The sequence below is a fragment of the Gallinula chloropus genome, assembly GCF_964237585.1.
Source record: "Gallinula chloropus genome assembly, chromosome: 1".
Lineage (NCBI taxonomy): Eukaryota > Metazoa > Chordata > Aves > Gruiformes > Rallidae > Gallinula > Gallinula chloropus.
The window spans coordinates 100,602,055-100,628,898 of NC_140085.1; the positions used below are offsets into that span (position 1 = coordinate 100,602,055).

The 26,844-nt window shown below is 50.6% G+C and overlaps 1 protein-coding gene across 1 annotated transcript in view; it reads left to right on the plus strand.

Annotated features, from left to right (window-relative positions):
• Nucleotides 1-26,844, plus strand: part of IGSF3 (immunoglobulin superfamily member 3) — a gene marked incomplete at both ends in the record, with an annotated part of 97,350 nt that overhangs the window by 25,258 nt on the left and 45,248 nt on the right. The window contains one exon of the mRNA XM_084261515.1: nucleotides 2,617-2,994. Within this exon, the coding sequence (XP_084117641.1) occupies nucleotides 2,617-2,994 (378 nt within the window). The remainder of the gene's footprint in view (nucleotides 1-2,616; nucleotides 2,995-26,844) is intronic.

Below are 26,844 nucleotides of genomic sequence, written 5' to 3' on the forward strand. Positions count from 1 at the left end.
TGAACAGTGATGCAGGCTGTACCAAAGTCCTGGCTGTTTTGTCCTTCCACGCTGGAGCTGGGCAGGGCTTTTTCTGCACCAGCTTCTTTTATCCAACTGCTTGGGCTCCTGGAGCCAGAAAGGGAAGCAAGGAGCTCTTCAGCTCTTACCTCTCTCACTTTTGGCTGGATAGGGAAGGTGCAGAATCCAATGCTGGAGGGAATAGGAGAGGAGAAATGTAGAAAGTGGGTGTCATCTAAACCTGGAGCAGGACTCCAGTTCATAGGGTCATGCTCAGGGACCCAAAAACCACTGGCAAGGGAAGAAGGAAGTCTATGTTAGTGCTTGCCATGAGGGCAGTGGATTTTGACCTCTACCAAAAGACTTCACGTATCAGGGTGCAGAGATCTGCGCAGCGGGTCCCTGAGGTCGTGATGTCACCAGTGAGCTTTGGAAGGGCCAGTATGCTTCTCAAATAAAATGGCATTTTTCAACTGGATAACTAGATAGTTGGAAAACTCCTCAAGGAGTTCCTCTGTTAAAAAGAAAAAGCAGCACTGCATTAACAGCCTGCAAAACCAGGTCACGCACTTGGCTGAGGAATACCTGAACGAGTGTTATGTGTGCACCTTCTCATTCTTACTGCTTCATGCTTGCCTTGTGATGCCATGTTAACTGTGGCATTGCATGCAAGGTACCTGTGCGCTGTAGTGGGGCTACCTGTGCCTACAAAAACTCTTTATTATGAGTTGCTTTTAGGTGTGCTATAAAGATCTTACCCTTCCTGCTGCTTTAAAAGCCTTTTGCTTCAAAGGCTGTAGTATTAGCTTTGTCCTTTGGCCTCTACGGGGGGAGAGAAGAGGCTGTTTGCACCTTAGATGTGTTAGTTGTCTCTGGCAGTATCTTTCCCTGGGATGAAGAGATTGGCACAGCAAACAGTGGGGGAGTGTTTGCCTCTGTTGTTCCTCTCCCTGCTCGTTTTGAACGTGCTAGCTTTCCCCGTCCTCCCCTTAAATCACATTATTTCATAAGGAGTGGAAGGAAACATAATTTGGAGCAGCAGCGAGCTGAGCCCAAGTTAATAGTTCGAATTGCACTCCATCTGTTCAGCTGCGTGGCCTGATGGATGTGCTGAACCTATTTTTCACAATTTGTTTTAAGCTGGTAAGAACCATCTCTCCTGGCTCTGGTCCAGGCTGGCTGTGGAGAAAAACTTCGTTACGTGGACATCCCTGTCCAGAGGGTGGGATTGAGTCGCTAATCCCCAGATGCCAGGCTGTCTCTTCCACCTGCATGTTGCTGGCTTTCGAAAGGTTGAAATCTTCTCTGCATTTGAAAGTTGTTGAAGACTCGGGGTGGAGGTTGGGAAATCCCCAATGTGCACGTGTGGAGGGTGGAATTTGCAAACGTGATTACGCAGGACCCCCTTTAAATCGGCTCAGTGCTGTTCTGTGGTGGCAAGCAAGCAGTCGCAGAAGTTTGGGGTGGTTGGCCTCGCCATGTGCACATGCTGCTGGTAACTCAATAACCGATGAACACCCACCGGAGCCTCCAGACCTCCAGCCTTTGATGTAGCAACAAACAAGACAGATTGCTGTAATTTATCTGGCCCCCGGAGGGCTGTGCTGGTAATGTGCCACGAGCCCAAGGGCCAGCCATCCATAATCTGCGTTAAGAACGCAGCAGATCGCGGTCGCCGTGCTGCGGGACTCTCTTTGTTCCGTGCCGCCAGAGTTTGCGTGCGTACGGCCCATGGTGCTGGGTCTCCATTTCCAGCAGCCGGGGGCAGTTAAGGCTTCGCGTAATGTGCCCACTCCCTCCATTAACTTTAATTGGTTTTGTTATGTACTAAATATACTCCTCGCAAATAGACTTGGAAAGGCAGCGCTGGAAACGTGGTGTTTCCCTGTGTGCCTTTACAGGGAGAGTAACAGAGAGACTGGAGACGGCGCCCTGGGTTTTGGGGGGCAACAGGAATGGGATTTTGTACCCGCCAAAGCCTCTGGTGGGTTTGCCAGTGGAGGGTGAGTGTGTGTGCCGTCGCTGTTGTGTGGCCTGGAAACCCAAGGAAAAGGAGAGTAGGCTCCTGGCTCGCATGTGGGCCTCTGTCCTGGTGGAAGATGGTCTCAGTTGGGCTGTGTCAGGAGAACAGGGAGTTGCTGCTGAACTGGGGAGCCCCACCAGTGGCACTGGGGCGCTGCAGAGCGGCCAGGTGCTGCTGCCTAGTCCCCTCCGGCCGCTACCCGCTGATGGGATCGCAGGGTGATGGGGCTGGAAAATAATTAAGAGTAGTGCTGAAAACAAAGCCCCGTTGGCTGGAGTTTCTGGTTTGCTGCCATGTGGCACAGTACCTTTTCGTGCCTGGATTCTTATCGCTACCGAAGAAAGGTTTTATGTTTTATCAACACCACTTTTTTCACGGCACACTGAAGGGAAAAAAAAAGCCAACCCTTCCCTTGAGTCAGCAAGAAAGCTGCAGCGTGGCTGGGGTGGGCAGCGTGTTGTGCCAGCTTTAAACCAGCGTGTGAGGGCTTGCCTTGTTGAATGTGGCCAGGGAAGGGGTGGGACGGGCACATCTGGGAAGAGGTGCAAGGGCTGCCTGCTGAGAAGTAATGCTGGGCTCCTTTCCTCCCACAGGCATGGCCTTGGCCCAGCGGCAAGTGGCGGTGCAGGAAGGGCCCCTCTACCGCACGGAGGGGTCCCACGTCACGCTCTGGTGCAAGGTGAGCGGCTACCAGGGCCCGGCGGAGCAGAACTTCCAGTGGTCCATCTACCTGCCCTCGGCCCCCGAGCGGGAGGTGCAGATCGTCAGCACCGTCGACCCCTCCTTCCCCTACGCCATCTACACCCAGCGCGTGCACAGCCGGGGGATCTACGTGGAGCGGGTGCAGGGCGACGCCGTCCTGCTGCACATCACTGAGCTGCAGGACCGGGATGCCGGGGAGTACGAGTGCCACACGCCCAACACCGACGAGAGGTACTTTGGGAGTTACAGCGCCAAGATGAACCTTGTGGGTAAGCTGTCCTCTTAACGGCGTGGCTGGGGCAATGGGGCATCTCCCAGCCAGTGTGTAGCGGAAACCTGTGAGTCCCCACCCCCCCCACACACACATGATGTAGTGCACATAAGCTGTTAGAACGAAACCACCAATGAGGGAGGATAGGAGTGGGCAGCACAGTAATTGCAGGAAACCACAGCACAGAGATGCAGGAGACACCAAGTTCCTCTAGTAATAAGGTCCTTATAAAGAAGAGACACAAGGCAGCATCGCTGGGGAGGGGAATGTGTGAAGCCGTGGCTGAAAGCAAGATGTGGTACTGATTTGTGCAGCGAGAGATGGTTAGAGAGGCTGCTCCAGATGGCACAAGCTGAAGAAGAGAGAGCTGTGTGCCAAAGGTGGCAAACTGTGGAGCGGGGAAGAAAGGAGCGGTAACAAGCAGCACATGGAATTGGAGAGATGGTCGTCTTCAGGATGTTAACAGAGGGCAGTGATGAATGCATCCTGAAGCCCATCCAATTGAGCTGTCTGTAGGTGAATGTGGGGGAGCTGGTTTAGGGCAGAGGAATGGTTATCTGTGTTAGAGAAATTAAAAACAGGTTCTTTAAAATCTGGAGTATTTTCACAGCACCTCTCTGACTAGCTGTGTGACCTTTTCAAGCTTCAGCTTGTTTTCTGTATCCCAAAATGAGATTGGATTTGAAGTCTCTAAGAGGGCTAAGAGTGTTCAAATAGCCTCTATCAAACTCTTTGTCTGAAGGACTCCTAAAAGAGATCCTCTGCAGCAGAGAAACCCCTCCAGCAGATTTAAGCCCGCAGACAACAGACTTGCTTTCCTTAGGAGACATTCATGAGCCTGCAGGTCTCTGGTTTGGAAACCGCTTTGGCATTTTCACAGACGTGCTAGTTGATCAGGGTGTTGTGGGTTCTGGCCGTGTTGACATAGGAAACCTGTTGTGAAAGGAACCAAGGTGTGGGTTTAAAGCACAATAGCCTTCCTTTGGCTTGTACTCCTTGTCCTCTGCTTGTGTGCACCTTGGCTCCTTCCCTTCGGACGTGCCAGCCCAGCCACACTCCTAGGCAAAGCCCCGCTGCCTGGGTACAGGCACTTACTTGGGTGCCTGCTTTCCCATCTGATGTCCATGAGCAGTTGGAAGGTAGACTCCTCAATATTCTATGTTTGTTTGGTTTTTTGTAGTTCTGTGATTTGCTTCAGGTGTCCAGATTTGCAGTTTCCCCTTTAGTTTAAACAAATCTGAGTCAACGCTGCCGCTGTAGAGTCACCTGAGGGAGTGAAACCCCTTGAAAACCAACACCTGCTAGGAAAAAAAAGAAATGCCTGGCAACAAGGTGGAACTGTGGCAGTTCGGGTTGGCAGCTGGGTTCCTCTGCCAGTGAGCTGTGCCCTGTGGAAACCAGCCCACAAGCTGGAGTCCTTACAGGAGAGCCCTTGGAGCAAGTGGGGAGTACCTGCATTAACTGCTGGCATGGGGTGAGGCTTGGGTTGGGAATGCGGGCAAGCGTAGCCAGCATGTCCAATGGCTGGGCAGTGGGAAGCTCCTCTGCCGCTCTTCCTGGGAAGCCAGAACTCTCCTGGTTTTAACTGCAGTTCCACAACTTCTTCAGTACCAACCCAGCAAGCCCTGGGCTGGTTTGGTACCTTTTTGGTCCATGAGACCCTTGACACGGGGACAAGGCATGTAAAACTGGGGACTCTGTGTTCGTAGTACTTTGAGAACATTGGGTTCAGGGCTTATGTGTGTCAGGGGGTGCTCAAGAAAATTGTCCTAAAGTAATTTTTAGTGGATTAGTTAAATCACATTATCCCCCTTCATGGGTGCTCACGCTCAGAATATGTGGCCCTACTTTGGTTAAGCCTAATTAACTTCTGAAAATTCATTTCAGAAGTGACTTAGGGTCACTTGTGTTTTGAATATGTGTATCTACATCGGTGTCTTCTGTGGTTTAACCAAACTCTGGCAGAGATTGAATTTGTTGAAAGTGCCCCCTGTGATGACCTTTAGAGGACAAGGCCTTGCAGAGAACTTTCCCTCAGGCTTCTGTTCAGGTGAAGCAGTGCTGATTTCGGCCCTGTGGGACCCTGAAGCCTTGCAGGGGACACAGACTTATCTCTGAAGGACTGGGCAGAGCACGTGCCCTTTCCCCCCTCTGTTGTTTTACCTCTCAGCTACAGGTTGCGGATTTTCAGGCCAGCTTTGTTGCTCTAGACAATGTGCAAGAAAGAGGTACATGAGAGCTAAATGAGAGTTATTGTTCTCATTTCCTCAGAAACAGAACCAAACTTTTCTTTCTTTCTTCTTTCATCCAGTTATGAATTTTTAATTGACTCATTAGATTGTGTGGCTCTTTTTTGGCAGCAGCAGAGCCTGGAGGGAGACGGGTTTGTTAGCATCCCTCTTCTCTCTGTTTGTGTGTGAAATGGATGGGTTTGGAGCAGTGTTGATTTTAGACGTGCTGCTCTGGGAGCTTTGAGTTGTCGTGCCCTGTGGTTTGAGGGGACAGCTGAAGGAAGATGTTTTTCCCCTTTCCACCCGAGCGATACAGCCCTGTGGCAGGGGATCTGGGAGTACTGGGGAAGCTGGATGGGACACTGGTGCAGTAGCAGGCGGGGCTGCTGTCTGCACTGGAGCATCGCAGCTTGCAGCACAGCAGCTGGGATGTGTCTTTGCTCCTGCCCTCTGAGCAGCACTGATGACTGTGTGTCCAGGGCTACCCAGCTCCTCAAAAGCAGTCTTGCCAGGCTTCCAAGGTGTGCAGATCGGGCTTGAAAGTACACTTCTATCCACCTCAGGAACAGCAGGTATGGATGATTGTTCCTCTCCCATTTTTTGTATCTCTGCTTACGGTTCCTTTTCGTTCATTGGGTTCCTGGACAGGATCTGGGACCTGATGTCTCTGGTGGCCTGGCGTAAGAAGTGCTCCCCAGGCACTTTCTAGGGACACTTGCCTTCACTGATCTGAATATAGGTATGCAGTGCAAGCAGTAATCTCACTGAAGCTAGGAATGAGGCCAGTAATGTGGTTCAAGGGCCTTCTGCCGTGGGGAAATGTGTGTCAAGTCTTCATGTTTTTCAGCAGCCTTCACTTGGGTTGTTTCAAAAATAAGTCTGTCTTTCTACCTTTCTTCTCATCTCTCTTCTCATCTCCCCCTGAGCTACATCACTGGGAAGAAGTTACACCTGGCCTGCAAGATGTGTTAGCAGGAAGATTTTTAGGACATCTCAGGCTGAGTTGCAGGTGTTGAGGGAGGCAGCAAAAAAATATGGGTGCAGCTCTTGATGTCGTGGAACTGTGGCCTTGTGATTGATCTATGAGAAAGGATTAGCTCATGTGCAAAGTCTGCAACTCCATTGTTTGCCTTCAGAGTTCAGTTCCCCAAGACTGATGCAAAACTGCTGAGACTAGTTCATGTTCTGTTACTCAAGGTGGGGCGTGGGAAGAATTTTAGAAGACCTAATGCCAGGCGTGTTTCCTAAGGTAAATTTCAAGGTGGTATCTGTGGGCAGAGGACAGAAAGGGACAAAACTGGAGAGCAAACCCATCTTTGGTGCATCCTTTTCTAAACTGATCGATGAGAGCCTAGATATTACACCTGGGTTAGACAGCTAGTGGTGAGTGAATTCTTCCAGTAGTGGCCAAAGGCTGGGCTCCTTTTGGAAGCTTCCTCTACAGGGCTTCTAAGTGACTGGTGGAAATTTTGGCTTTCTGGTTGAATTGGGAAGATGCTTGGGCACATTGAAGAGGGGAGTTTACAAAACTGAATCAATTAAATGGGGAATCTGGGGACCGTGGACACCTGACTGGTGACTCTTATCAGGGTCCTGGCCTTCTTGTTGTTGGCTGTGAGAAGTATCTGGGCTGGCTGCTCCTTCCCTTTCTGTGGAAGTTAAGGGTGACAAGGAATTTGTGGGTGAAAGAAAGCAGCATCCCAGGGCCACCACTGGCAGGACAACACTATTTCCCAGATTGTCATTGGAATTACCCCTTGTCTTAATAACTTGAAATATTGGGCAGGAGAGGAGGTTTATGTGTGCAGTGAGTTAGGTGGTGAATCTGCCAGGGTGCTGTGCAACTTCAGGTGCTGGTTGGTGCTTCTCATCTTACATTGACGGGTAAACAAACTTGTGTTTTGCTCTGGGATAGAAGTGAGTACATGGCAGTTACTTCAGAGTGTGTGAGCCTCTGTGGATTTGTACTCTGCTATAGCTCTGCAATGAGTTGTTTGTGTGCCTGTACCCTTCCTTAGATAACAGTGAAGAGGCCCAGGTCTCACCTCTTCAGAAGCTTCAGATTTTTATCAGGGTGGTTTTTTATCTGTGCTCCCAAAACCGTCGAGCTCTTTCAGAGTGAGTGGTTTGAGGGAAGAAATCAAGCTTTGAGGTTTTTCTTAAACAGGTAGTGACAGAGCAGGAGAAAGGGGTTCAAAGCGCTTGAGGAGGAGGCAGCTCTTGTACTCTTTATTTTGAGGGAAGCAGCTGTACAGCATCAATCCTGAAGAAGTTAAAGCAAAAAAATGAAAGGGGTTTGGATGGGGGAGGAGACCACAACCTCCACAGCACTGCAGAGTGAGAAGGAGCAGTTTTGGTGCAGACTGGAGGACAAAAGCGGCACTCAGACACAGCTGTCTGTGGCAGACAGGAGCTGCTGTGGAGCTGGTAGTACCTGTGGGGACAGATACCAAGGTTTCCTTCCTGCTGGGCATAGGTAAAACAGGGTCAGAGAGGATTCACTGGATGCTATTCAGTGGCTTCCCCAGCCACACTCTCCTCTGCTGTTTCTCATTGTGCCAAGGTAGGCTGGTGCCTTGATCTTTGCCTTGTTCCCCTGGGTGCTGCCTGGCTGTGAGCTGCTGGGGTCTGGCTGTGGGGTTTTTTTGCTGCCAATCCCATTGTGATGAAGTTCTGGCATCATGCCAGGCTTGGGAGCAGTGGTGGGCAAGGGCACTGGTGGGATGAAGAGCCACCTGCCTCTTTGTCTGAGGTCATTGCTGGTTGAGGCTGTGCTTGGTGGGGTCTCACCTCCTAGTGCTGGGCTGCCAGAGTCGCTTGCAGTTCTCTGCAGACCAGACCTTGGTGCACAGGTACTGTGACTGTGCCTTTAGGATTATGTTTTGTGAGGGTCCTTGTGCCCTTGAGCTGTGGCACATAACTGTGTGGCCAGCTGCAAGCCAATGGCTGGGATGGGAAGGGTGGCTGTAGGGCCTATCTGAGACGCTTCGTTGGCATGGGAGGTGGAAGAAAGATTTATGCAGGCCAGACACTTAGTACAGGAAAGGAAGGAGCTGCATGTGTCTCAGACAAGTGTTCAGGAGAAGAAAGCCAGTCTCTTTTGTTGAACTTGCAACCCGGTATCTCCAGAATCTCTCTGTGGAGAGCTAAAGGGCATATAGCAAGCAAAAAAAAGAAAATAAAATAAAAAGAACTTTTATTAGCCCGTGCCAGCTGCTGCTGCTTGTTGCCAGGAGCTTCCCTTCTTCATCAAGCGCTGCCATACGTGATCTGTCTGCACGCAGAGCGGAGGGAGGAAGTCACGTCGCAGGTTTGCAATGTTTGGGAGAGCTCCTGGAACCTGGGGGTACTCCAGGCAAGAGCAGTCACTTCTGCTCACGTGGGGTGCGTGGACCTCGGTGCCTGCCGGTGTCCTCTAGCTGTCAGCTGGGCTGAAGGTGGCTTTGAGGTGTTGAAGAGAGGGATGGCAGCTTTGCAGACAAGGATCTACTGGTTTTGATAGAAGTCTTTGGGGGCTCTTCTTTCTCTGCAGTCTTTTTCTTCTTCCTCTTCCCCTGAGAGACAAGGGGAAGTGCTTGTTACTGTACCTGAGCAGGCAGCTAGTGTTCTGGTGAGACCAGGCTTTTTGCAGATGAGCAACAACAGGCAAAAATCGAAACGCGCGGTTCAGGCTGCCCGAGAGGTTGCACAGGCTCCATCTCTGGGGGGTTTCACAACCCGGCAGGATCACGCTCTCAGCAGCTTGGTTTGACCTTATAGCTGACCCTGCTTGACCCTATAGTTGCACTACGGACCCCCTCCTCCCCCCCCCAAGGTCCCTTCCAACCTGAATTGTCCTGGGATCCTGTGATGAACAGCTTGCCAGCTGCACAGTAGAGCACACCAGTAGGTAGCAGTTTGGAGGGAGGGTGTTTAAGGAAAGGTGTAAATTGTATATGGTGATGATGACAGTACTAAACAGGCGCATAGCATTGATGAGCTCAACTGGGTGGCAACAGCAAGGACCTATTGTACATCCCCAAATCCTTTTTTCTGGCAGGTGTCTTGTATTTAATATGTTTCTGGTTTCTGTAGGCAGCTTGCAGGGGTTTGTATCTGTCGCTTCGCTCTGCTGTAGTAAAGGTAGGATCTGGAGAGCCTAAGCTTAGATGTCCTAATCTCTCTGAGGCCATCTTGGTGGCTTTGCTGCCTCCATGACTGGTCTGTGTTTGATTTGGCCAATCTGTCAGTTAACCAAATTGAGTTCCAGGATTGGTGTTGTTGAAATTGCTACTTTGTGAGTTGCATTCGTCTTTGCCTATTTGGGCTGTGCTTGTTGCAGTAATTAGCTCCCCAGAGGAGCAAGATGTCCTTCACTTTCAAATTCCCCTTTAGCTGACATTAAAAAAAACAAAACCAACAACAACAAAAAAAGCCACCTTCTGAGGTGGTCCTTTGCAGCTAGACACAGGGTATTTTGTTCTGTCTGTCCTTCACATGCCTAAATCTCTTCTGTAGTAGCTTTGAAAGAAAAAAAAATAAAAAGACCTGTGCTGCTCTGATTTTCTTTCTGTTCCTGCTATGGCTGGAAAGGGAGTGTTTCTTAATGGGGGAGAGATGAGGAGGGGTAAACGTATTTACCCCTGGCAGTTCCTCTGGGCACAGCCTGGGGAATTGCACCAGCAAACCGGAGTACCTGGTTTCTGATGCTGGGGAGCAGTGGGGGGCTGCAGGCATCGGGTCCTATCATGCTGCCGCCTCGCTGCATGTCCCTGGGTACAGCTCTTTCTCCATCTCCCTCGCCGTTTTCCAGCTGGTAAAATTAGGGATAATAGCATACAAGCTTTTCAGAGAGCCTAAGCTAAATAATTGTGAAGCGCTTTGCGCTCCTCAGATAGCGGGAGTTAGAAACAAAAGCTTGTATTTCAGCTCTGCCTTGTAATGATGCTGAATAGGATTCAACTCTAGTCCTGCTTAGTCATTTCTGATGTTCTGGAAGTGTAGCTGCTTAAGCTCACCCAATTTTGCCCTTGCAGAAGCTGTAAAGCTTAATAGGTGCTGCCAGACTGAGGGGGCTGGTGGCTGCGGGCTGGAGTGTGGGAGCTGGGCTCAGGCAGCCCCACAGCCTCCGGCTCTGGAGCTGGCAGGAGGGGCAGCTTCCTCACTGCCCGCTGTGGCATGATGCCAATCCACAGGCTCCGTGCCCCTTCCAGATTTAAAACTTCTGCTGAAACAACCTGTTTCAATTTCCAGTCTTTTTTCTTCTTTTTTTTTTTGTCTCTTTTTTTGTCTTTTTTTTTTTAAACACTCTTGGCTTTAGTCACGTACAGCCTGGCAACGAGTTGCATGGCCAATTCTTCCTTGTGCTTTTTAAAGCGCTGTTTTGTAGATACCATTCAGGTTATAGCTGAAAGCTTGTAACAGAAATCTCCATACGTGTCTTCGCGTTGCTAGATGAGGTTCACTCATTTTGTGTATCTTTATCTCATCCCCTGTTATTGCATTTTCCTGCTAAATGCTTCCAATTACGCCTGTTTTGTTGCAGTACACCATCTCCTATTCTTTCCCATTGGAATTGCTTGCCCGATTCTCACTTTTTTTATTGTTGTATTACGTGGCATCCCTTCTCCAGGAGGAATGGAACCAAATTTAGGCAGACCATACCTGAAAAAATGAGATTATCTATTGTATCCGCTCTCTCCCTTCTTAGGTGTTGGTCTTTTTCCTCCCTCACCTTCATGACCTGTCCCACAAAACTGCAGGCAAGTTGGTGCCATGGCATGCTTTGCTGGGAGCAGGGCTCTCAGTTGTGGAAACGATCCTTTTTGTTTTTCTCCCCTGTCCACCTACCCATTTCTCAAAAAACTGGCATTAGACACATTTGGGGCACAACACTGTATTCCATATGGTTTTCCTACATTGTCCCTTTTTGAGGCAGAGGTACTTTTTTTAATTTAACTAGGATACGGAGAAGGTTTCTGATAAGGATGTCCTCCTGCGTGCCCGTCCGTACACTTGTACCTCTGCAGTGTAAGAAAGGATGTATTCTAAAATGCATTTCTAAAAATGTAAATGAATACAGCCTCGGGCAATGGCACAGCCCCTCTGCTTGCAAAGCTAGGCTGGGCTTTAAAATGATCCCTCTCGCTTCCAGACTCTCTGTGTCTTCTTACTTGTCAGGAAGGGAGGTGCAGGAGGAGCCCGAATGCTGACTTGCCTTCAAGATTGTAAAGAGCTGCAGTGTTTTGCTTGGGTGGGTTTCTGTGCAGCGCTGAGCCTGAATATTAAAATCAGACCAGTCAGTTAAAACGATCTTTGAAAACCAAAGCACTTTTTCCTTCAAAAGCCCTTTTTTCTAAAGGCTCTAAGTCTCACCCTCTAGCCTGCTCTGTCACCAGCTCCGGCTGAGCTTGGCTCCTCTCAGGCATCTCTCAGGTTGATGGGACCATGGTGCTCGCCCTTCTCCCGAGCCCTTTGCCTCTTTGGTGTCAGTGAGGCTGCAGGCCTTGGGGTCCTCTGCTGTCCTGAAAGGAGTTGCTGCAAAAGCAATGCTCTGCTCAGCCCACGTACCCCTTTCTCTTGTCCTGCTTGTCCTGTCCCTCTCCTACACTTTGCCAGTTCCTGTAAAATTCCCGTAAAATTTTAGTGATTCTGGTAAAATAAGGTATTTGGTAATCTTAAATGTCTTGTTGATTTACAAGACGCCTCTCATTTGGTCCCTCCAAGAAGAGTGATCGGTTGTGTAAGCAGTTTGTGTAGATTGCCATAATGTTTGGGTGTTACACACTGGTAGGAGGTAAATAAAGCAAAGTTTTCTGACCAAGAACAATCTTCAGCCAGAGATCCTGGTGCATTTGAAGGCCAGCTCTGTCACAAGTGGGTTACTCAGGACCCCAGGTTCAAATCTTGGGCTCTCCACTGTTTCCATTAAAGTGATTTCAGCATGTGAGGGAGCTCTTTCAGGTCAGGCTCTGCTTGCTAATGACGGGAAGCAAAAGGTCATCTGATGTTAGAAAGAGTCTCATGCCACCTCACATTGTGAATTCAACATTTCATCTCCAAGTGGTCTGGGCAGCCCTTAACTTTTTTTTTTCCCCCAAAACCGATTACTTTTTCACTACATGTACAACTGAGAGAAGCTCAGGCAGCTGAAAAAATGAAAAAGGGGCACAAAGAAGCTGCCAGGCTGGGTCAGGCGAGCAGGTGGTGGAGCCAGCAGGCTGTTATGTGGGATGGACAGAGCCTGGTACCTGAGTCCTACCTCTTGCATACTCGGCAGCTTTCCAGGGGCTGCTCCAGGCCATATCAACCACCTTGCTGGAGGGCGGCCGAGGGGCACCCATCTCTCCCATCTGTGCGTCCCCACTTGTGATGGGTACCTGTGGGGCTGAGTGGCCAGTGCAGCTGGGCAGGCGACTCCCTGGCATCGGGACCTGCTCCCGGCGTCGCGGGCAGCGCCTGTTGGCATTTCTGGCAGCTTTTGCTGGAGCACCGGGTGGCGGGGGAGAGGCACGGGGTGTGCAGGCTTCTCTGCTTCTGTGCCTCCAAACAGTCTCTCAGCGTTAAATGGGGAAAGCGATAACTGTGAGCGCAGCTGGTAACATATGGCACCCGTCCCCTGCCTTAGCAATTGCTCACTGAACTCTGAAAGTGGAATACGGTCCCCGTGGCTCCAGCCAGCTGCAGCACCGAGAAATCCTGCAATGGAGCAGCTTGTTATTCGATTACCAGTGAAAATTTCATGTTTTACGTTGCCTGTTTTTCCTGCTGCCTCCCCAGGGAGGTTTTTGCTATGCTTACTCCTTCCTCCCACTCTTTTCTTCTTTTTTTTTTTTAATTCATTTTCCCTGGAGGATTGCTTTATTTGTTCTCTACTTCCAGCCCTTAGACTTGATTGCTCTGCGTTTCTGTTGGTTTGCCACCGTGAGAGGCAGGGGCAGCTGTTTCTGCCGTTGATGCTGATGCTTTCCTTGGGTGGTCTGGAAGAAACAAGTAGGTCTGGTGGTGAAGGATTGAGTCCCCACGTACCAGAGAGGAGATAGCACGGTGCTGGCTGCTGAGCAGGTCTGCTTCAGGGCTGCAAAGCTGCGTGCTCGTGGTGGAGCGGTCGCAGGTCTTTATGTTGAAGAATTATGAAACAAACAAACTGAAGTCAAACTGGGGGCCAGTGCTCCAGCGAGCTGCAGAGCAGCAGCAAACCCAAAAGCCTCTAGCAGCATTGCCAGTTGTACATTAGATCCTTTTTGTCAACAGAAGTTGAAAGTCGTCTGCTTCTCTTCCACCCCCAGGAGGGCTCAGAAGTGTAAGTGGGTCCCCTCTGGTTTGGGCTCCTTATGTGCTCATTTACAGATGTTACTGCTGAACTTCCTTGGGGAGGGGGAGCAGATTTCTTCTGGTTTAAAGCATCGGAGGGTCTCTGCCCTCCTTCTGCTGCCTGCTGCGGGGGGTGGGAAAGGGAGAAGCTCCAGAGATAGACATTGTGTCCCGAGGCAGCCTATCCCTTCATGTCCATCCGGAAACACTGGCTGGATTTGTCCTTTCCTCCTTCCTCCCGCTCCTGCCAGGCAGTGCAGGATTTACTGTACATGCTGACAGGGGAGCCTGACCTGCAGTGGGACAGAGCTGCCCCAGTAGGGAGAAGCTGGGAAGAGAAATTTTCCATCTTGTTTCTGTGGCTGCCCTGTCAGTTTAGCCCTATAACAGTTTTACAATCTTTATCTGATATAGGTTTAAGAGGATTTCCCTGGGCACAGTGGGATTACTATAAGTCAGAGAGCAGTCTCCAGCAGATACTCCTTCAGCAAGTGTTTATTTTAAGTGGGTTTAGCAGTATTTAATTTTTTAATTTTTATTTCCCCCCCCCATAGGTTATAAGTAAATTGTTTACGTTACCAGAGCAGTGGAGCCTGGATGAAATGAAGGGAATGTATTACCACTTTCTGTATTGGAGGTGGTGGAAGGAAAGCAGCAGCTGGAGGTGGGGAGAAAAGAAGATAAAGTAGTAATGTTGGGGGAATTGTAACATTATTCCACATGGCACCGAGTAATAATACTGCCAAACAGCTGCTTATAAATAGGGGATGTAACGGGAAGGGTTGCTGGAAGGAATGTGAGGGTGCTGCAGGCAGCTCTGGCTCATCGTTTGAGGAAGGGGTGGCTTCTGTCAACCGCGTATCTGCCCTTCAGAGGTACCCGAATCTGCGTTGCTGCACACGTGGTGCCTCGCGCACCGTCCTGAGCCCCTGTGGGGTGGTGTCCAGTCAGGTTGGCACTAACATGGCCCTCCCAATTGAAGGCTGGTGTGCCACCTGCAGAGGAGAGACCCTTGGTATGGGGAAGGCTGTGCCTGTGGGAGAAAAGCCTCCTTGCAAGCCATGTGCAGGCTGTCCCTTCATCCTCTCCCTCCCTCCAGGAGGCCGTATTGACGGCGGGCGGCTCTGGGTCTGGCTGTGTGCGCGCACATCCAGCAGCCGTGCTGGCTTAGCGAGAGCTGCCTTCCGGCCCCCTGCGCCCCGACGGCTTCTGCAGTCCTTGGAGTGTTTCAGAGGATGCTAATGGGATGGGATTAGCCGCCCTGCTTGCCCTTGCCGTCAACAAGAGACGTTTCTAGAAAGCCTACAAAGAAGAGCAAAGCCAGAACTAACAGGGAGAACCTGAACAAAGGCGCTTTTGAATGTGGAGAGAAGCATGATTTTACCCTCTGGGCTTAGGGAGGCAAGAGGTGGGGCTGCTCTGCTTCCCATTTAAAATCTGAATGAGCCTCTGCCTTAAGGGATCATCGTTTGCTTAGTTGATACTAATGGTATGGATGCCCTTCAGTGTCCCTGCTCAGTCCTGCTCCAGGTCCCCAACACTGTGCTTCAACATACTGTACCCTTTAGGGCTTTACTCCTTGCTGTGTACTAGTTAAAATGATAACTTGGGGCTCTGCAGAGGAATGTTGTAGCTCAGGATGCCTCCCTTGGGGGAGTGTGTCACGATGGGCAGGGCTTCCCGGACAGGGATGCCTCTGTCCTAGGCATGGTGTGCTGTGAGTGCTTAGCCTTTTCAGGCTCTGGCGCTCTTCATTTTTAGCTGCTACTCTTGAGAGCAAGATTTCTGTAAAACCATTCCTTACCAAATGGATTTCAGGATTGTAACTTGCAATACCAAACTTACAGAGGGAGAGAAGATTTAAAGAGGCCATATTTTTTTTTATGGCTTTGTGCTACTGAGTGGAAACTAAGATCCCGAAGCAGCATGTTACTTATCAGAGGGTTATATGTGAGGCTCCTCAGCCTTGTCCACTGAAGAATTGCCTCAGCATGCCACAGATGACCACAGGCACTCTGGCAGTCTGTTGTCACCTTTTGAGCGCGCTCAGGTGTACTCATGCCACCTGTCCAGGGATAGGAGCCTTTGCAAAACGGCGGGTGATGGTTGTGCACGACGGATGGCCCACCTGGCACTGCGGCTAGAAGGGGGGAGCGCTGGCACAGCGCTGCTAGCCTACAAGGATGGGGAAGCTGGTGGAGGGCTGGGCTTGCCAGAGGTATCAACCGTTCATTTGAAGCGACTCGGTGCTTTGGAGGAGCTTCCTGTCTGGGGGTGCTGGTCAGAAAGGGGACGGTGGGACAGCACAGAGAGCTGCTAAGGCCACAGGGATGCTTCCAGCCTCTTCCCTTCTGCTGGGATGTCCTGGGCCAGCGTGCCACTATTGAAGGATGGTGCTCAGATGTGTGGTGGCACTGCTGAACTTACCTTACAAGGAGTTGTGGTTTAACGTGGCAGGGACCTCAAAGAACCACACAGCCATTTCCTCACTGCTCCCCTCAGTGGGGAGAGAATCAAGAAGTGGGGAAGTAAAACTTGTAGATTGAGATAAAGACAGCTTAATAAGACAGTAAAGAGAATAATAACAATAAAAGAATATACCGAACAAGTGATGCACAGCACAGTTTCTTGTCACCTGCTGACCACCCATGCCTAGCTAGTTCCTGAGCTGTGGTCACACCCCTGGCCAGCTTCCCCCAAGTTGGGGGACAGTAGGAGGGGCTGAAAAGTCTTTGCCTTGGTGGAAACCTTACCTATCAACAGTCTAAACATCTTTGACTTATCAAGGTTATTCTCATCCTAAAATCACAGCACTGTACCTGCTGCTAGGAACGAAGTTAGCTCTGTCCCAGCTGAACTCAGGATCTGAATAAAGTCATCCATCATCCAAAAAGCCCCGCTCAAGCTATGCAGCAGCTGAAGCCACCTGAGTGTATGAGTATAGCTGGAGGACACAGTCACTGGCACTGGTGACCCCCGAAGATAAGCATCCTTTTACATCAGGGCCTCCTGCCTCCAAGCCAGGGCCTGGGGTGTGGCGTAAACTGAGCCAGAGATGGAGCCCTTTGTGGTGTGGTCTTGGGGAATAAAGGCCCTCCTGCTCTTGCTGGGGAAAGGGAAGGTTGTGGTCATCCCGGTGCCAGACTGGGCAATGTAAAAGGGAGTAAATGGAGGTGTGTGAGGCAAGGAGTGAGCAGGCTGAGGATGATGGGGAGGGGGGTAAGGGTGTTTAAAACAAGCAAAAGGCGGGGGAAAAGGGAGCTGAAAAGAGAACAGGAAAGAAAGCAGGAACAGTAGTGCTGGGGAGGGGAGAGGAGGGAGTGTGGAAGTGGCAGATGGAAACACCGTGGATGGGGGTTTTTGTGTCATGAAGAGCATCAGAGCATGTAGGAGGGTGGCATCCCGGAGGTGCTGGGGCAGGCAGAGCTGCACATAGGGACAACCGACTGTGACTGGGATAGAAGGAGCATGCCTGTTCCTTTCCATAGTGAGAGGAGACTCTGAAGCTGCTGGACATATGGGTCCTGGTCTCTCCTACTGGCAGTCTACCACAGGGGCCTTTTGAGGGCTCTTCACCCAGCCTTGCCTTGCGTCCTTCAAGTGTCCTAGATGTTGTTTTCAGCCTCTTCACCCCAGAGCTTGCAACGGGGGTTTCAGTGCTGTCTTCCATCAAGGCCGTCAGCATACAGTAATTAGTTGTATGCTGCCGCCTCCTACCCTTTTTTCCTCTCCCCTTGTGACTGGAAAGTCAGAAGCAGTGATGGTGTACTTTGAGAAGCTCCTTTTGAAGTGATTGTGAGTCACAGGGCCTGAAGAGCCGTGGGGAGTGAGATGCCAGCACACGATACTCTTAGATCGTTTCAGCTCCCTTGTGTCTGTGGCCAGAGCAGCATGTGCTGCATGCCACCCCCAGAGACACTGGGGCTCCTCAGATCTCATCTGATTTGAGAGGCTCCTTTCTGAGGGTGTGATGTTGGTGGAGGGAAAGGGAGAGGAAGAACCAGGACATCAGAGGTGGGATGGGATGGGATGGGCAGCCATGCAGTGCCTTTGGGTCATGTCTGTAGGGTTGGGCTTGGCTGAGGAGCTGTAGATGAGTGCAGTGCAGGCTCAGGGTGCTGTCTGGATGCTGAGCTGCCCCACGGCAGCAGAGGGATGAGTTTCTGCAGGCAGCCCCATTTGCAGGCTGTCAGTACAGGAAGATGGACTTGTCATCTCTTGCGGTGTGTTCAGGTTGCAGCTTGCTCTGATAGGGCCGAGTCAAGATGGATGGATAATTGTGGACAGTTTCAATTAATAAGATGTTTTAGATGACATGTGTGACCCAGGAGCCACCCCAGCATGCCCTGCTCCTTGGATCCTTCCCCAAAAGGCTAGAAGATGCTTTCCATTGCTGCTAAAGTGTAATGGGTTTAAGACAGCCACCACGTCCCTGGCCTATTACTGGTCCTCCAAGCTGATGCCCGAAGGGCTGCCTGTCTTGTCCTTTCTTATCTACTGGCTGAAGTTGTCAAGACCGAAATGCAGATACTCCCAGTGACTGCCAGCACTCAGGGCTGCTGCTGAACGTTCGGGGCCACTGTCTGGAGCAACAGGACAGCAGCCTGCCGGTGAAACCCCTGTACGCCAGAGCAGAGCCTGATTAAGCTTATGAAAGCTGACAAGATCACAGCCCAAGGTGGTATTGCTGGAGGCTGCTTGACTGGGAACCGTGTTCCTGCTGCAGCAGCAGAACCATTAGGGATGTGTCATTCGAAGCCTGTCATGGCACACATCTAGCCATTGAGTAGGGAGCATGTGAAAGCCTCTTGCAGGCGTTAGCCTGCCAGCAGCGTGCAGGAGGCGCCTCCTCCCAAAAGAGGCCCTGGCTGCATCTACCTGCAAATGAGGAGCAGCCATTTGTCCTGTGCTGGGTGATGCCCCATCTCAGCTTTTGATCTGAACAAGCAAACGCTGGCCAGGACACAGCTTCTCCATCTCTGCAGGTAGAGTTACCTCTCTGGCTTGGATGGGGTGTGTGTACGTCCCCAGATTAATTGGGGTCTGTGACCTGCAAAAGGTGTCCCCATAGCCCTGCAGCTCAGTCAGCAGCCTGCGTCGCCTTGACCCCAAGCGAGAAGCTGTTTGCCAGGCCATGGCAGTCGGTGCCTGCGGGTACAGCATGCTGCTGGCTATAGGTCCGGCAGCTGGCTGAGTGGGGGCAGGCAAATGGGGCCCTGTGACCTGCTCACTGTCTGCTAAAGCAATCTCTGAAGTGGTGCATCCCATGGTACGACCTGGGTAGGAGCCCACCTGACTCACCACCTCTGCTGTAACAGCTTTTGCAGGCACCTTAATGCTGCTGGTTGTGGGCCTGCGTAGGATCAGAGGCCTGCATTTCCTGTGAAGCAGTACTCCTCATGCAGGCGCTGCCCTCATTCCTGCCGGTCAGATTCGTGTTCCTCTGGGAGAAGCAGCAGCTTCTTAAACAGACCAGTTCTTACGCCTTGGTTTTTTTCCTTCAGTCCCACGGGGTTAATCTCCTTTTTGGCACCTGGTTATTTGCCGCTGCGGGGAATGCACATGGGTTTGCCGGATTGGGGTTTGAAATTCTCATTCTGCTGGCTTTAATCCCTTCCTGGGAGCCGTGGCCGGGACCAGAGACGGGTTAATACCTGAGCCCCCACAGGAACCCACTCCTGAGCAGCTCTCTTGCCCCTGCCTCTCCCCACGGCAGGTGGCTCTCAGGTATCTCTGAGGGAGGTATTGTAGAGAGCAGTCCACTTCCCAAACAGCTACTAAGCGTCTCCTGCCTCTCCGAAGGCGGGTGAGCATCGGTATTACCAGTTTAGCAGCAGGACAGCTGATAGAGGGGCTGGGGGCTCTCAGGGCCTGCACAGCCAGGTGAGGGACAGAGTTCCTTTCCTCCTGCTCCCGCCGTGAGCTCCTCTCCTCTACCTCTGAAACATGCCAGGCGTTGACACAGCTGGCACAAACATGGCTATACCCCACTGGAGCCCCCAGTTCCTCTCCCCTTCCTGCAGCTCCACTTCTTTGTCCAGTGCTTCTGCAAGGAAACAGACCCAAAAACTTTTCAGGCTGGTTCTGGGTAGTGGTGCTGTCACCTTCTTCCAAGACCCCTGGAGATGACAGAAATTGCCTTTTCAACATTCCTCTCCCACCCCATAGTACTGCTGCCAGGGCAGGACTGTCATGCTGTCCCCTTCCCCTCTTTCAGCACCCTTGTGCTCCTGTGGGGCAAGACCATTCCCAGTGGAACCTGGGATGCTCTTTATCCCTCACATGAACTGCCTTTTCTTCTGCAGCCCCATGGGAAGCAGCTCTGGTCTCCCTAGCTCCTGGCCTCCCCCCAGTAAGTTACCCGTTGTTTTTTAGGATGCTTGGTTTCCTCTCTTTTTTCATTTCCCCCCCCTCCGGGTGCTTCTGTCGGTGTGTAATTAGCTGGTGCAGCACCGAGGCACCGATCCCCAGAGTGCTCTCTCCCTGACATTAGCAGCAGACGGTGACTAAAACAAAGAGACAGCTCAGCACGCGCCACACGCTCGCTTTGTACATCTCCTGCTCCTCGCTGCTGTTGGGAGCTCAAAAGGGATCGCAGATGTGGAATAAACGGGAGTGCTTTGAACAAGTGGCACCGTAATCCCTCCCTGCCCCCGTCCCTCTCCCTTCTCCCCCCCGCCCCCCTTATTGCAGACATTAGTTTGATTAAAATTGCATGAGCCCACACACGGGTGTATTTTATGTTATTTATTTATTTCCTCTTGGCGAGAGACCGGTTTGAGGTCTGCCCTATGGGAAGGCAGCCAAGGGGGATGCTGGGGTATTCGGGGCGTTTTCCAAAACTTTCTCTCTACGGAGCTTAGGGCTGGCTGCTGCGGGGCTGGTTGTACTGGTGAGACCTGCTTTTCTTGCAGAACACTTAAACGTGAGCACCTTTGTGCATGGATGTGCGCAGGGCAGGCTCCTTCCAGCCCTGCTGTGGGGCAGCAGCATCTGGAAGGGTGTGTTAGGCTTGGTCTAGCAAATCTTCACCCAAGGCTTTCCAGGTTACTGAAGTCATCTCTGTAGCTGAGGGCGGGTGTAAGCATCCAGTTTAAAACCTAGGTGAATGGGAATTCAAGCAAAATACTGATAAAACAAAAATAGATATTCTATTTCGTCTTTCAGGCACGTTTGTGCACCCAGCTTGGTGAGAAGTGAAGTCTTCATGAGCATTTGCAGAAGCCCTCTGTCTCCCCTAGAAAGGGGAGATGGCACAGAGTTAGAAGATGACTTCATACTCCAGTCCCCTTCTAGTCTTTGCAAATACAGAGGTATTGCAAATGCTGTGTCAAAACCACTTTACTCCTTGGTGGCCATTTATAGGGTGGGCTCTGTCTTTCCGCCTCACCCAGGGGCATGTGAAATTCAGTTTTCGCATGCGTGCCCCTGTTTTGGAAAAGGAAAATGCTATTTCCTTCCTTTTGGGAGGGTTTATTTCTAACAAAACATTTGCAAGATGCAGCAAGGCTCTCCAGCAAGGGTTCTGTTCTCCAAGTCTGCTTTGCATCCTCACTGCACCCTCTTTGCACCAGGTGCCTGGCTGGTGTGGACCACACTTTGCCCTCCTTTGTGCTTCTACGTTATTGACTGGGAGGAGCAGCAGAAGAGGCTGGTGGCTCCTGCATGTGCTTATTTTGGGGCACGCTGAGCTGTTTAATCTTTTTTCTCAGACATCAGTGTGTGACGTGGGGCTCTGGGGAGCTGGGCATCCCGGGTGCCAGCTGGCTGCTCTGCCCTGAGCTCCTCCGGCTCAGCTGCTTTGCAGGCCATCAGGTGTGCTCGCAAGCCCCTGTGCTTTTTGGAAGGTGGAAATCCTGTGGGAGCTGTGCCTTGCTAGCAGGAGACCCCTTCCTCTTCCTCTTTGCTTCCCTCGGGGGCGAAACAGTCGTTTGTCCTGTTTGGAGGGCAGCAAGGTTACCTGCCATGGAAGTGCAAGGCCATGGCAAGTGCTGTGTGCAAAGCATTCAAAATCCTGGTGGGTCCCCCCACAAGGCAAGAGGAGCCTCCTGAAACCCTTCTCATCAGCTGGTGTGCGGTGTGACCATCACTCAGTGGTGCCTGGCACTGAGGCCAGCCTTTAGTGACACCTCCACATCTTCCCCAACCGCTGTAGGAGGAGTGGCCCCTGCACTGAGTGACAGACAGAGATGTGATGGGGCAGAGATGTGCCCTGCAAATGGCAGGTCTTGCCGTGTGGTAGAGTTTTCCAGCTTTGGTGGGAGTGTGGCTGCTTGCCTGCACCTTGGACTGGAAATTTTAGGCGGTCCAGAAGAGGTTAGCATAACAAAGCAGCAGGTGAGAGGGAGGCATTGAATTTCAATAAACCAGCAACTGGGGAATGAAATCTCCTCGCTTATAATTCAGGCTCTCTGCTCAGGCATCCCTCTCACTTACCTTGGAGCAAATCTGCTGTAATGCATAGGAAACAGCTCAGCAACCGCAGTCCTGGCTGCCATCGAGGCTGAGGTTTATTAAAGACCTGCAGAGCTCTGTAAAAGAGAAAATTAAAAAAAAATATGATCTTGCACTTAATCACTGCAAGTCAAATATTTGAATAGGTAGGGGCAAGCGTTTCGCTGAAATTGGATGATCCCTTTCATATTTATGCTTGGTTACGCTTGCTCCACATGTATTTGGATGCTTGGCCAGGGGCGAGAAGGAGGTGACGGATGAAAGAGACTTAGTGCAGAGGGGGAAAACGGGAGCAAGGAGAGATTAGAATGGACAGGAAAGCAAAGGGAACTACTGAAGGTTAAAAATAATAACAATTAGGCTGTGGGGACCGAGAAGAGGCAGAAAAATAAAGCAGGGCCTTTGAAGTAAAAGGGGATAGACAGTCAAGCCTCTTATTAAACTTTAAATGGCTGAGTCTGAAGATAAATGAGGAATCTGCAAAGAAACAATGAAAATAATAATAAATGAAAAAAGTGTGGAGGACAGGAAGGAGGGTGATATTAAAAGGAAAATGAGAGGTTTTCACAGGTGTATGCTGTGGAGCATGTCAGTAGAGATGCTCCTAATCTCCTCTAATAATGTGGTGGATACTGGGGCTTTATAATAACAAACAAAGCCCAAAACCTTGCAATTACTTTTTCAGCAAGGTGAGATTTCCTGAGCATGTAAAGCCAATGGTGTCCTCCTTTTGTGGGTCTCCCTGGCTGTGGAATACGATCCAGCCTTTGCTTCGCAGAGTACTGCGTGCCAGGAGGTGCTGCTGCCAACAGTAAGCACAGCCTCTCCCAGGGCCCCATGGGCTTTTGCTCCGCATGAGGGGAGGCTGGAGAGGCAGGGGCTCAGTGCTTGCCTGGGGTTGCACGGCCAGCAAAGCGTTCTCCATCAGGTAGTGAAGGAAAAGGACTTTGATCTTACCTGGGGGAAATGCTGAAGTTCTCCACCCAAAAGCATTGGGCTGCTTGCTTTGTTCCGATGGAGGTGGCTGGGGGTTTGGGGAAACAGAGCATGTGGTGTGACTTGCTTGCTGAGGAGGAGCCAACCTCCTGTTGGACTACTGGAAGGATTTGTCAGATGGTCATCTGTTTTGCCACTAGTTATCTCCTTGGCACTGCCGGGAGTTTCCTGGCTTGGTGGAATGCAGCCCTGGTAGATGAAGAGGTCGGACTCAGCTCTGGGGCGCTGTGGTGGTGGTTGCGTTTGCAGGTGGTTGGGTCTAACCCATAGAAGAGTATGGTTGCTCTAAGCCTGCCTGGTGTATTCGGTGCTGGCCGACTCCATGATTTGCTGTGCACATGATTCACTGACCTGGCCGTTCCTCCTCTCCTAGTAGAGGAGTTTGTTCATGGCGTGCCTGACTCCCACCAGGACCTTGCTGCCATCTGCTCTGTGCGTGCATGGATGGGGTGCGTGTGTCAGTCCCTCCGTGGAGATAACCCTTTTAAGGAGGGAGCAAGTGCTGCACAGCTTAGTGGAAAGTCTCATGTCAAAACCTATCTGGACAGTCTGTTAGTCAGTGCCCAGGGTAAGACCACAGCAGTCACCACAAACTCCAGAGTTGGAAAGCAGATGTATGATGCTTTTCCTTAAAGGAAAAAGGTTGAGTCACAGGGACCTAATTTACTGTAGCTTAAAATGAAAGAAGGAAGTAGGAGGCTGGTGGGGGTGAAACTCAGCAAGTTGGTCATTGCTGTTAGCCCCTGTTAGGCTGTACATCCATCCCCCCCCTGCAGCTCCACTGCGTTGCTCAGAGTGAACGTGGTACGACGGTCAGGTTCTTCCCCGTTCTCAGCCTGTGTTTCCAGGGTGCAGACATCTCGCGGGCCATGGCAAAGGGCTTCTGTGTCAGACTCCACTGAAGCCAGTGGAAGGTGATGTTCTCCACGTGGTGGTGGGCACCTCAGCAGCTCTGTGGGTAAAGGAGGAGCATCTATCAGCCTCCTAGGAATTTAATCTGCACATTTTTCTCATATTGTTTTGGGGCATTCCCGAAGGTTGAATTTGCATTGGTGGCATGAAAGGAATTGGCTTTTCACTTCCAATGTGTGAGGCAGTGGGGTGTGCATTTGGCCTGCGTGGCTTTTCTATCATTTTATTACACCCCCCCACTCACCCCACTGTGGACACCCTCAGATTATCAAAGTAAAGTGTGTGAATTAAAGCCTGCTGTAAAACTATTTGAACAGGTGAGTATAAGAAGCTGCATTAGTTTGTCTGAAATCACTTTGCATGGATTTCTCTGGCATAAACCAGTCCTTAATAGATCCAGGACGTCTGTGGGTGATTGAGTCCTCAGATAAACTGGCCATGAATTTTAAGGGGAAATAGCTTTCTGTCTCTTTTATGTTGGGGTTTGTTGGTTGGGGTTTTTTTTTCAGTGATGACTTGAAAAATGAACATTTTTCTTAAAACAGGGATGCTTGTTTTTATCTCTTTTTAATTACTCCCTTGCTTATTTGTTTTGAGGGGAGTAGTGTATAAATAATTTTGCTGTAGAGTGGTGGCATTTAGAAGAACCTGCCTAGCAGACCTGTTTGGAGCTTCAGGTGTGAGCAGAGAGTCTTCTGCCATCTCTGCCAACGGGTCTCAGGTAGCAAGTCTTTCTCAAGGAAGGTTTCTCCCAAGTGTGGCTCTTAATAGATGTAAGCCAGGACTTGGGGGCCCTTTAGAGTCTGACTTGAAGCTCCCTTCTCTTACTGATTTCCCCACTCTCTCTCCCTTCTGTACTGTCATGATTCCACTAGTTCTTCAGTCACCCTTGAGTCTACCAGGGCGCAGGAGACCTGAATACCTAATGTGCCCAAGCCAGAGTTTTGGAAAACACCCAGAATAATTAAGGAAAAAAAAAAAATACCTTTCTTGCCATTGTAATGTATCAGAAAAAGGAACAGGCTATAGCTCTTTTCTTCTTCCTTTTTGAAGGTCGTGTTTACAAGATTGAAGCTGTGATCTGAAACACGATAGCCTTTAAAGCTGTCTGTCCCGCTTTGTATGTCTAGGTTGCAGGGAACAGAAGACTGATAGGCAAGGAAGGGGGACGTGTCCTAGATGTGCCACAAAACAAAGCACCTGAGTCTGCCTTTGGTGGATTTCTTGTTTGAGTGGATGAGTGGGTCCCCTGTTACAGACAAGATAATGTGCTGATAGCAGTGCTGAGTTTGGAGAAGAATTCTTTTATACAGGAAGGAAGAAATGTGAGCAGAAGAACTAGTGAAGCTTGGTTTCCTGTGGGCTTTGCTTCATGGTTGAATCCCTAGGTATCTAATAAAGTGCAATCATTGCTTTCCGTGTTTGGGAACCCCATGGTTGCCTTCAGGTGACTTCTTTGGTGTCCACGGTTGACCAAACATTGTTTCTTGCAGAGAAATATTAACATGTGGTGGGTATCTCATCTTCTTCAGCAGTTCATGAAACCTGTGAAACTTATCTTGAGACTGCTGTCCATCTCTCAGTATTTGTTTGGGAGTTGTAGCCACACCTGCTTTGGCCATTTGCCACTGGTGTGCTCTGCTTTCTGTAACGTGATGATGATCGCTTGCGTTGAGGTATTGGTCATAACTCTGCGGGTCGAGTCGTCTTGATTCCCAGTTCTACTTGCTTGTAAAAAAAGCCACTCGGACCAGATTGTTGGGAGAAACTTGCTTCCCTCACAGACGCTACAGAACAAGGCTGATGCAAGAATAAGTATCTTATCAGGATCTCAAAATGTTCTTTATTTGCATATCATAGCTCATCTGCATGAGAGATTGTGGGTTTTCAAACTTTACAGGTACTTGTGAAACAGCCCTTATCTCTGTGCGGGAGAAGGTGAAACAAGCACTGAGGAGACGCAGCCGGAGGTGCAGATCAGGCAGAGCTGGTGGCACTTCCAGATGTGAAACACAGGAAAACCCTTCCTGTTGTCATCTTGTCTTGAAGCCTGAGTATCTGTAGGAGCAAGTTAACCTGACGATGCCTACTAGGCAGAGGCTGATAGAAAGGGTGGAGATGCAAGAAGACACTGTCCAAAGATAGTGCTGCGATGAGAAGCTCATCCTGAAGATTCCTGCCTTTCAGCAGTCTAAAAACATTGATCTTTGGGTCTTGCTCCCCTATTTTTCTTTCGCAGGAGCCCAGTACGTTTAGAGCTCCCCCGTTCTTGTTAACTGCTCAGAAGAGCTTCCCTCTCCCTCCTTCTGCTCAAGAGCCTCCTTAGGCTGATGTGAGCTGGCGATATTTCCATTACGCTGTGCTTTCCCCAGCCCGCTGAGCAGACAGCAACCAGCTGTCTGTGCCTGGGCACGGCTCCCTCCGTGTCTCACCCGGTTAAACTCCAGAGCCTGCCTCCGCCAAGGGCATTCCCCGGCAGCCGCGCGGCGCTTCGCACTGGTCACTTCGCTGTTTACCTGCGGGGTAGTGAATGACAGCTGGGAGGCTGGCAGCTTGCAGAGCCTTCTGCGCTCGCATGCAGGGGCGAAACAAGCACTGACTGGGAGAACTGGGGCTGTCTGGGGACAGCAGCGTGTCAGCTGTGCTTGGCTCCCACTCAGGGGCTTCGCCAGTAGAAGGCTGGAGGTGCTATAAATAAAACCCTGGGTTCTGCTGGAGTCGGTGATATTGATCCTGCACTGGAGCCGTCATGGAAACTTCCTATTTACTAGTTTATTTTGTGACTTATTTTCTTCACTGCTTTGAGTGGGCTTTTTAATGCGCTGCTTTGATACAGCGTGTGCCTTTGGGCTAGCGGCAGGTGCACCAAAACCATCTTCTCCTTATTTCAATGTGAGCTTTATTTCCTGAACACTGATTTTAAAACCCCCACTGGCTCCTGCAAAGGGTTTGGGGTATCCTGG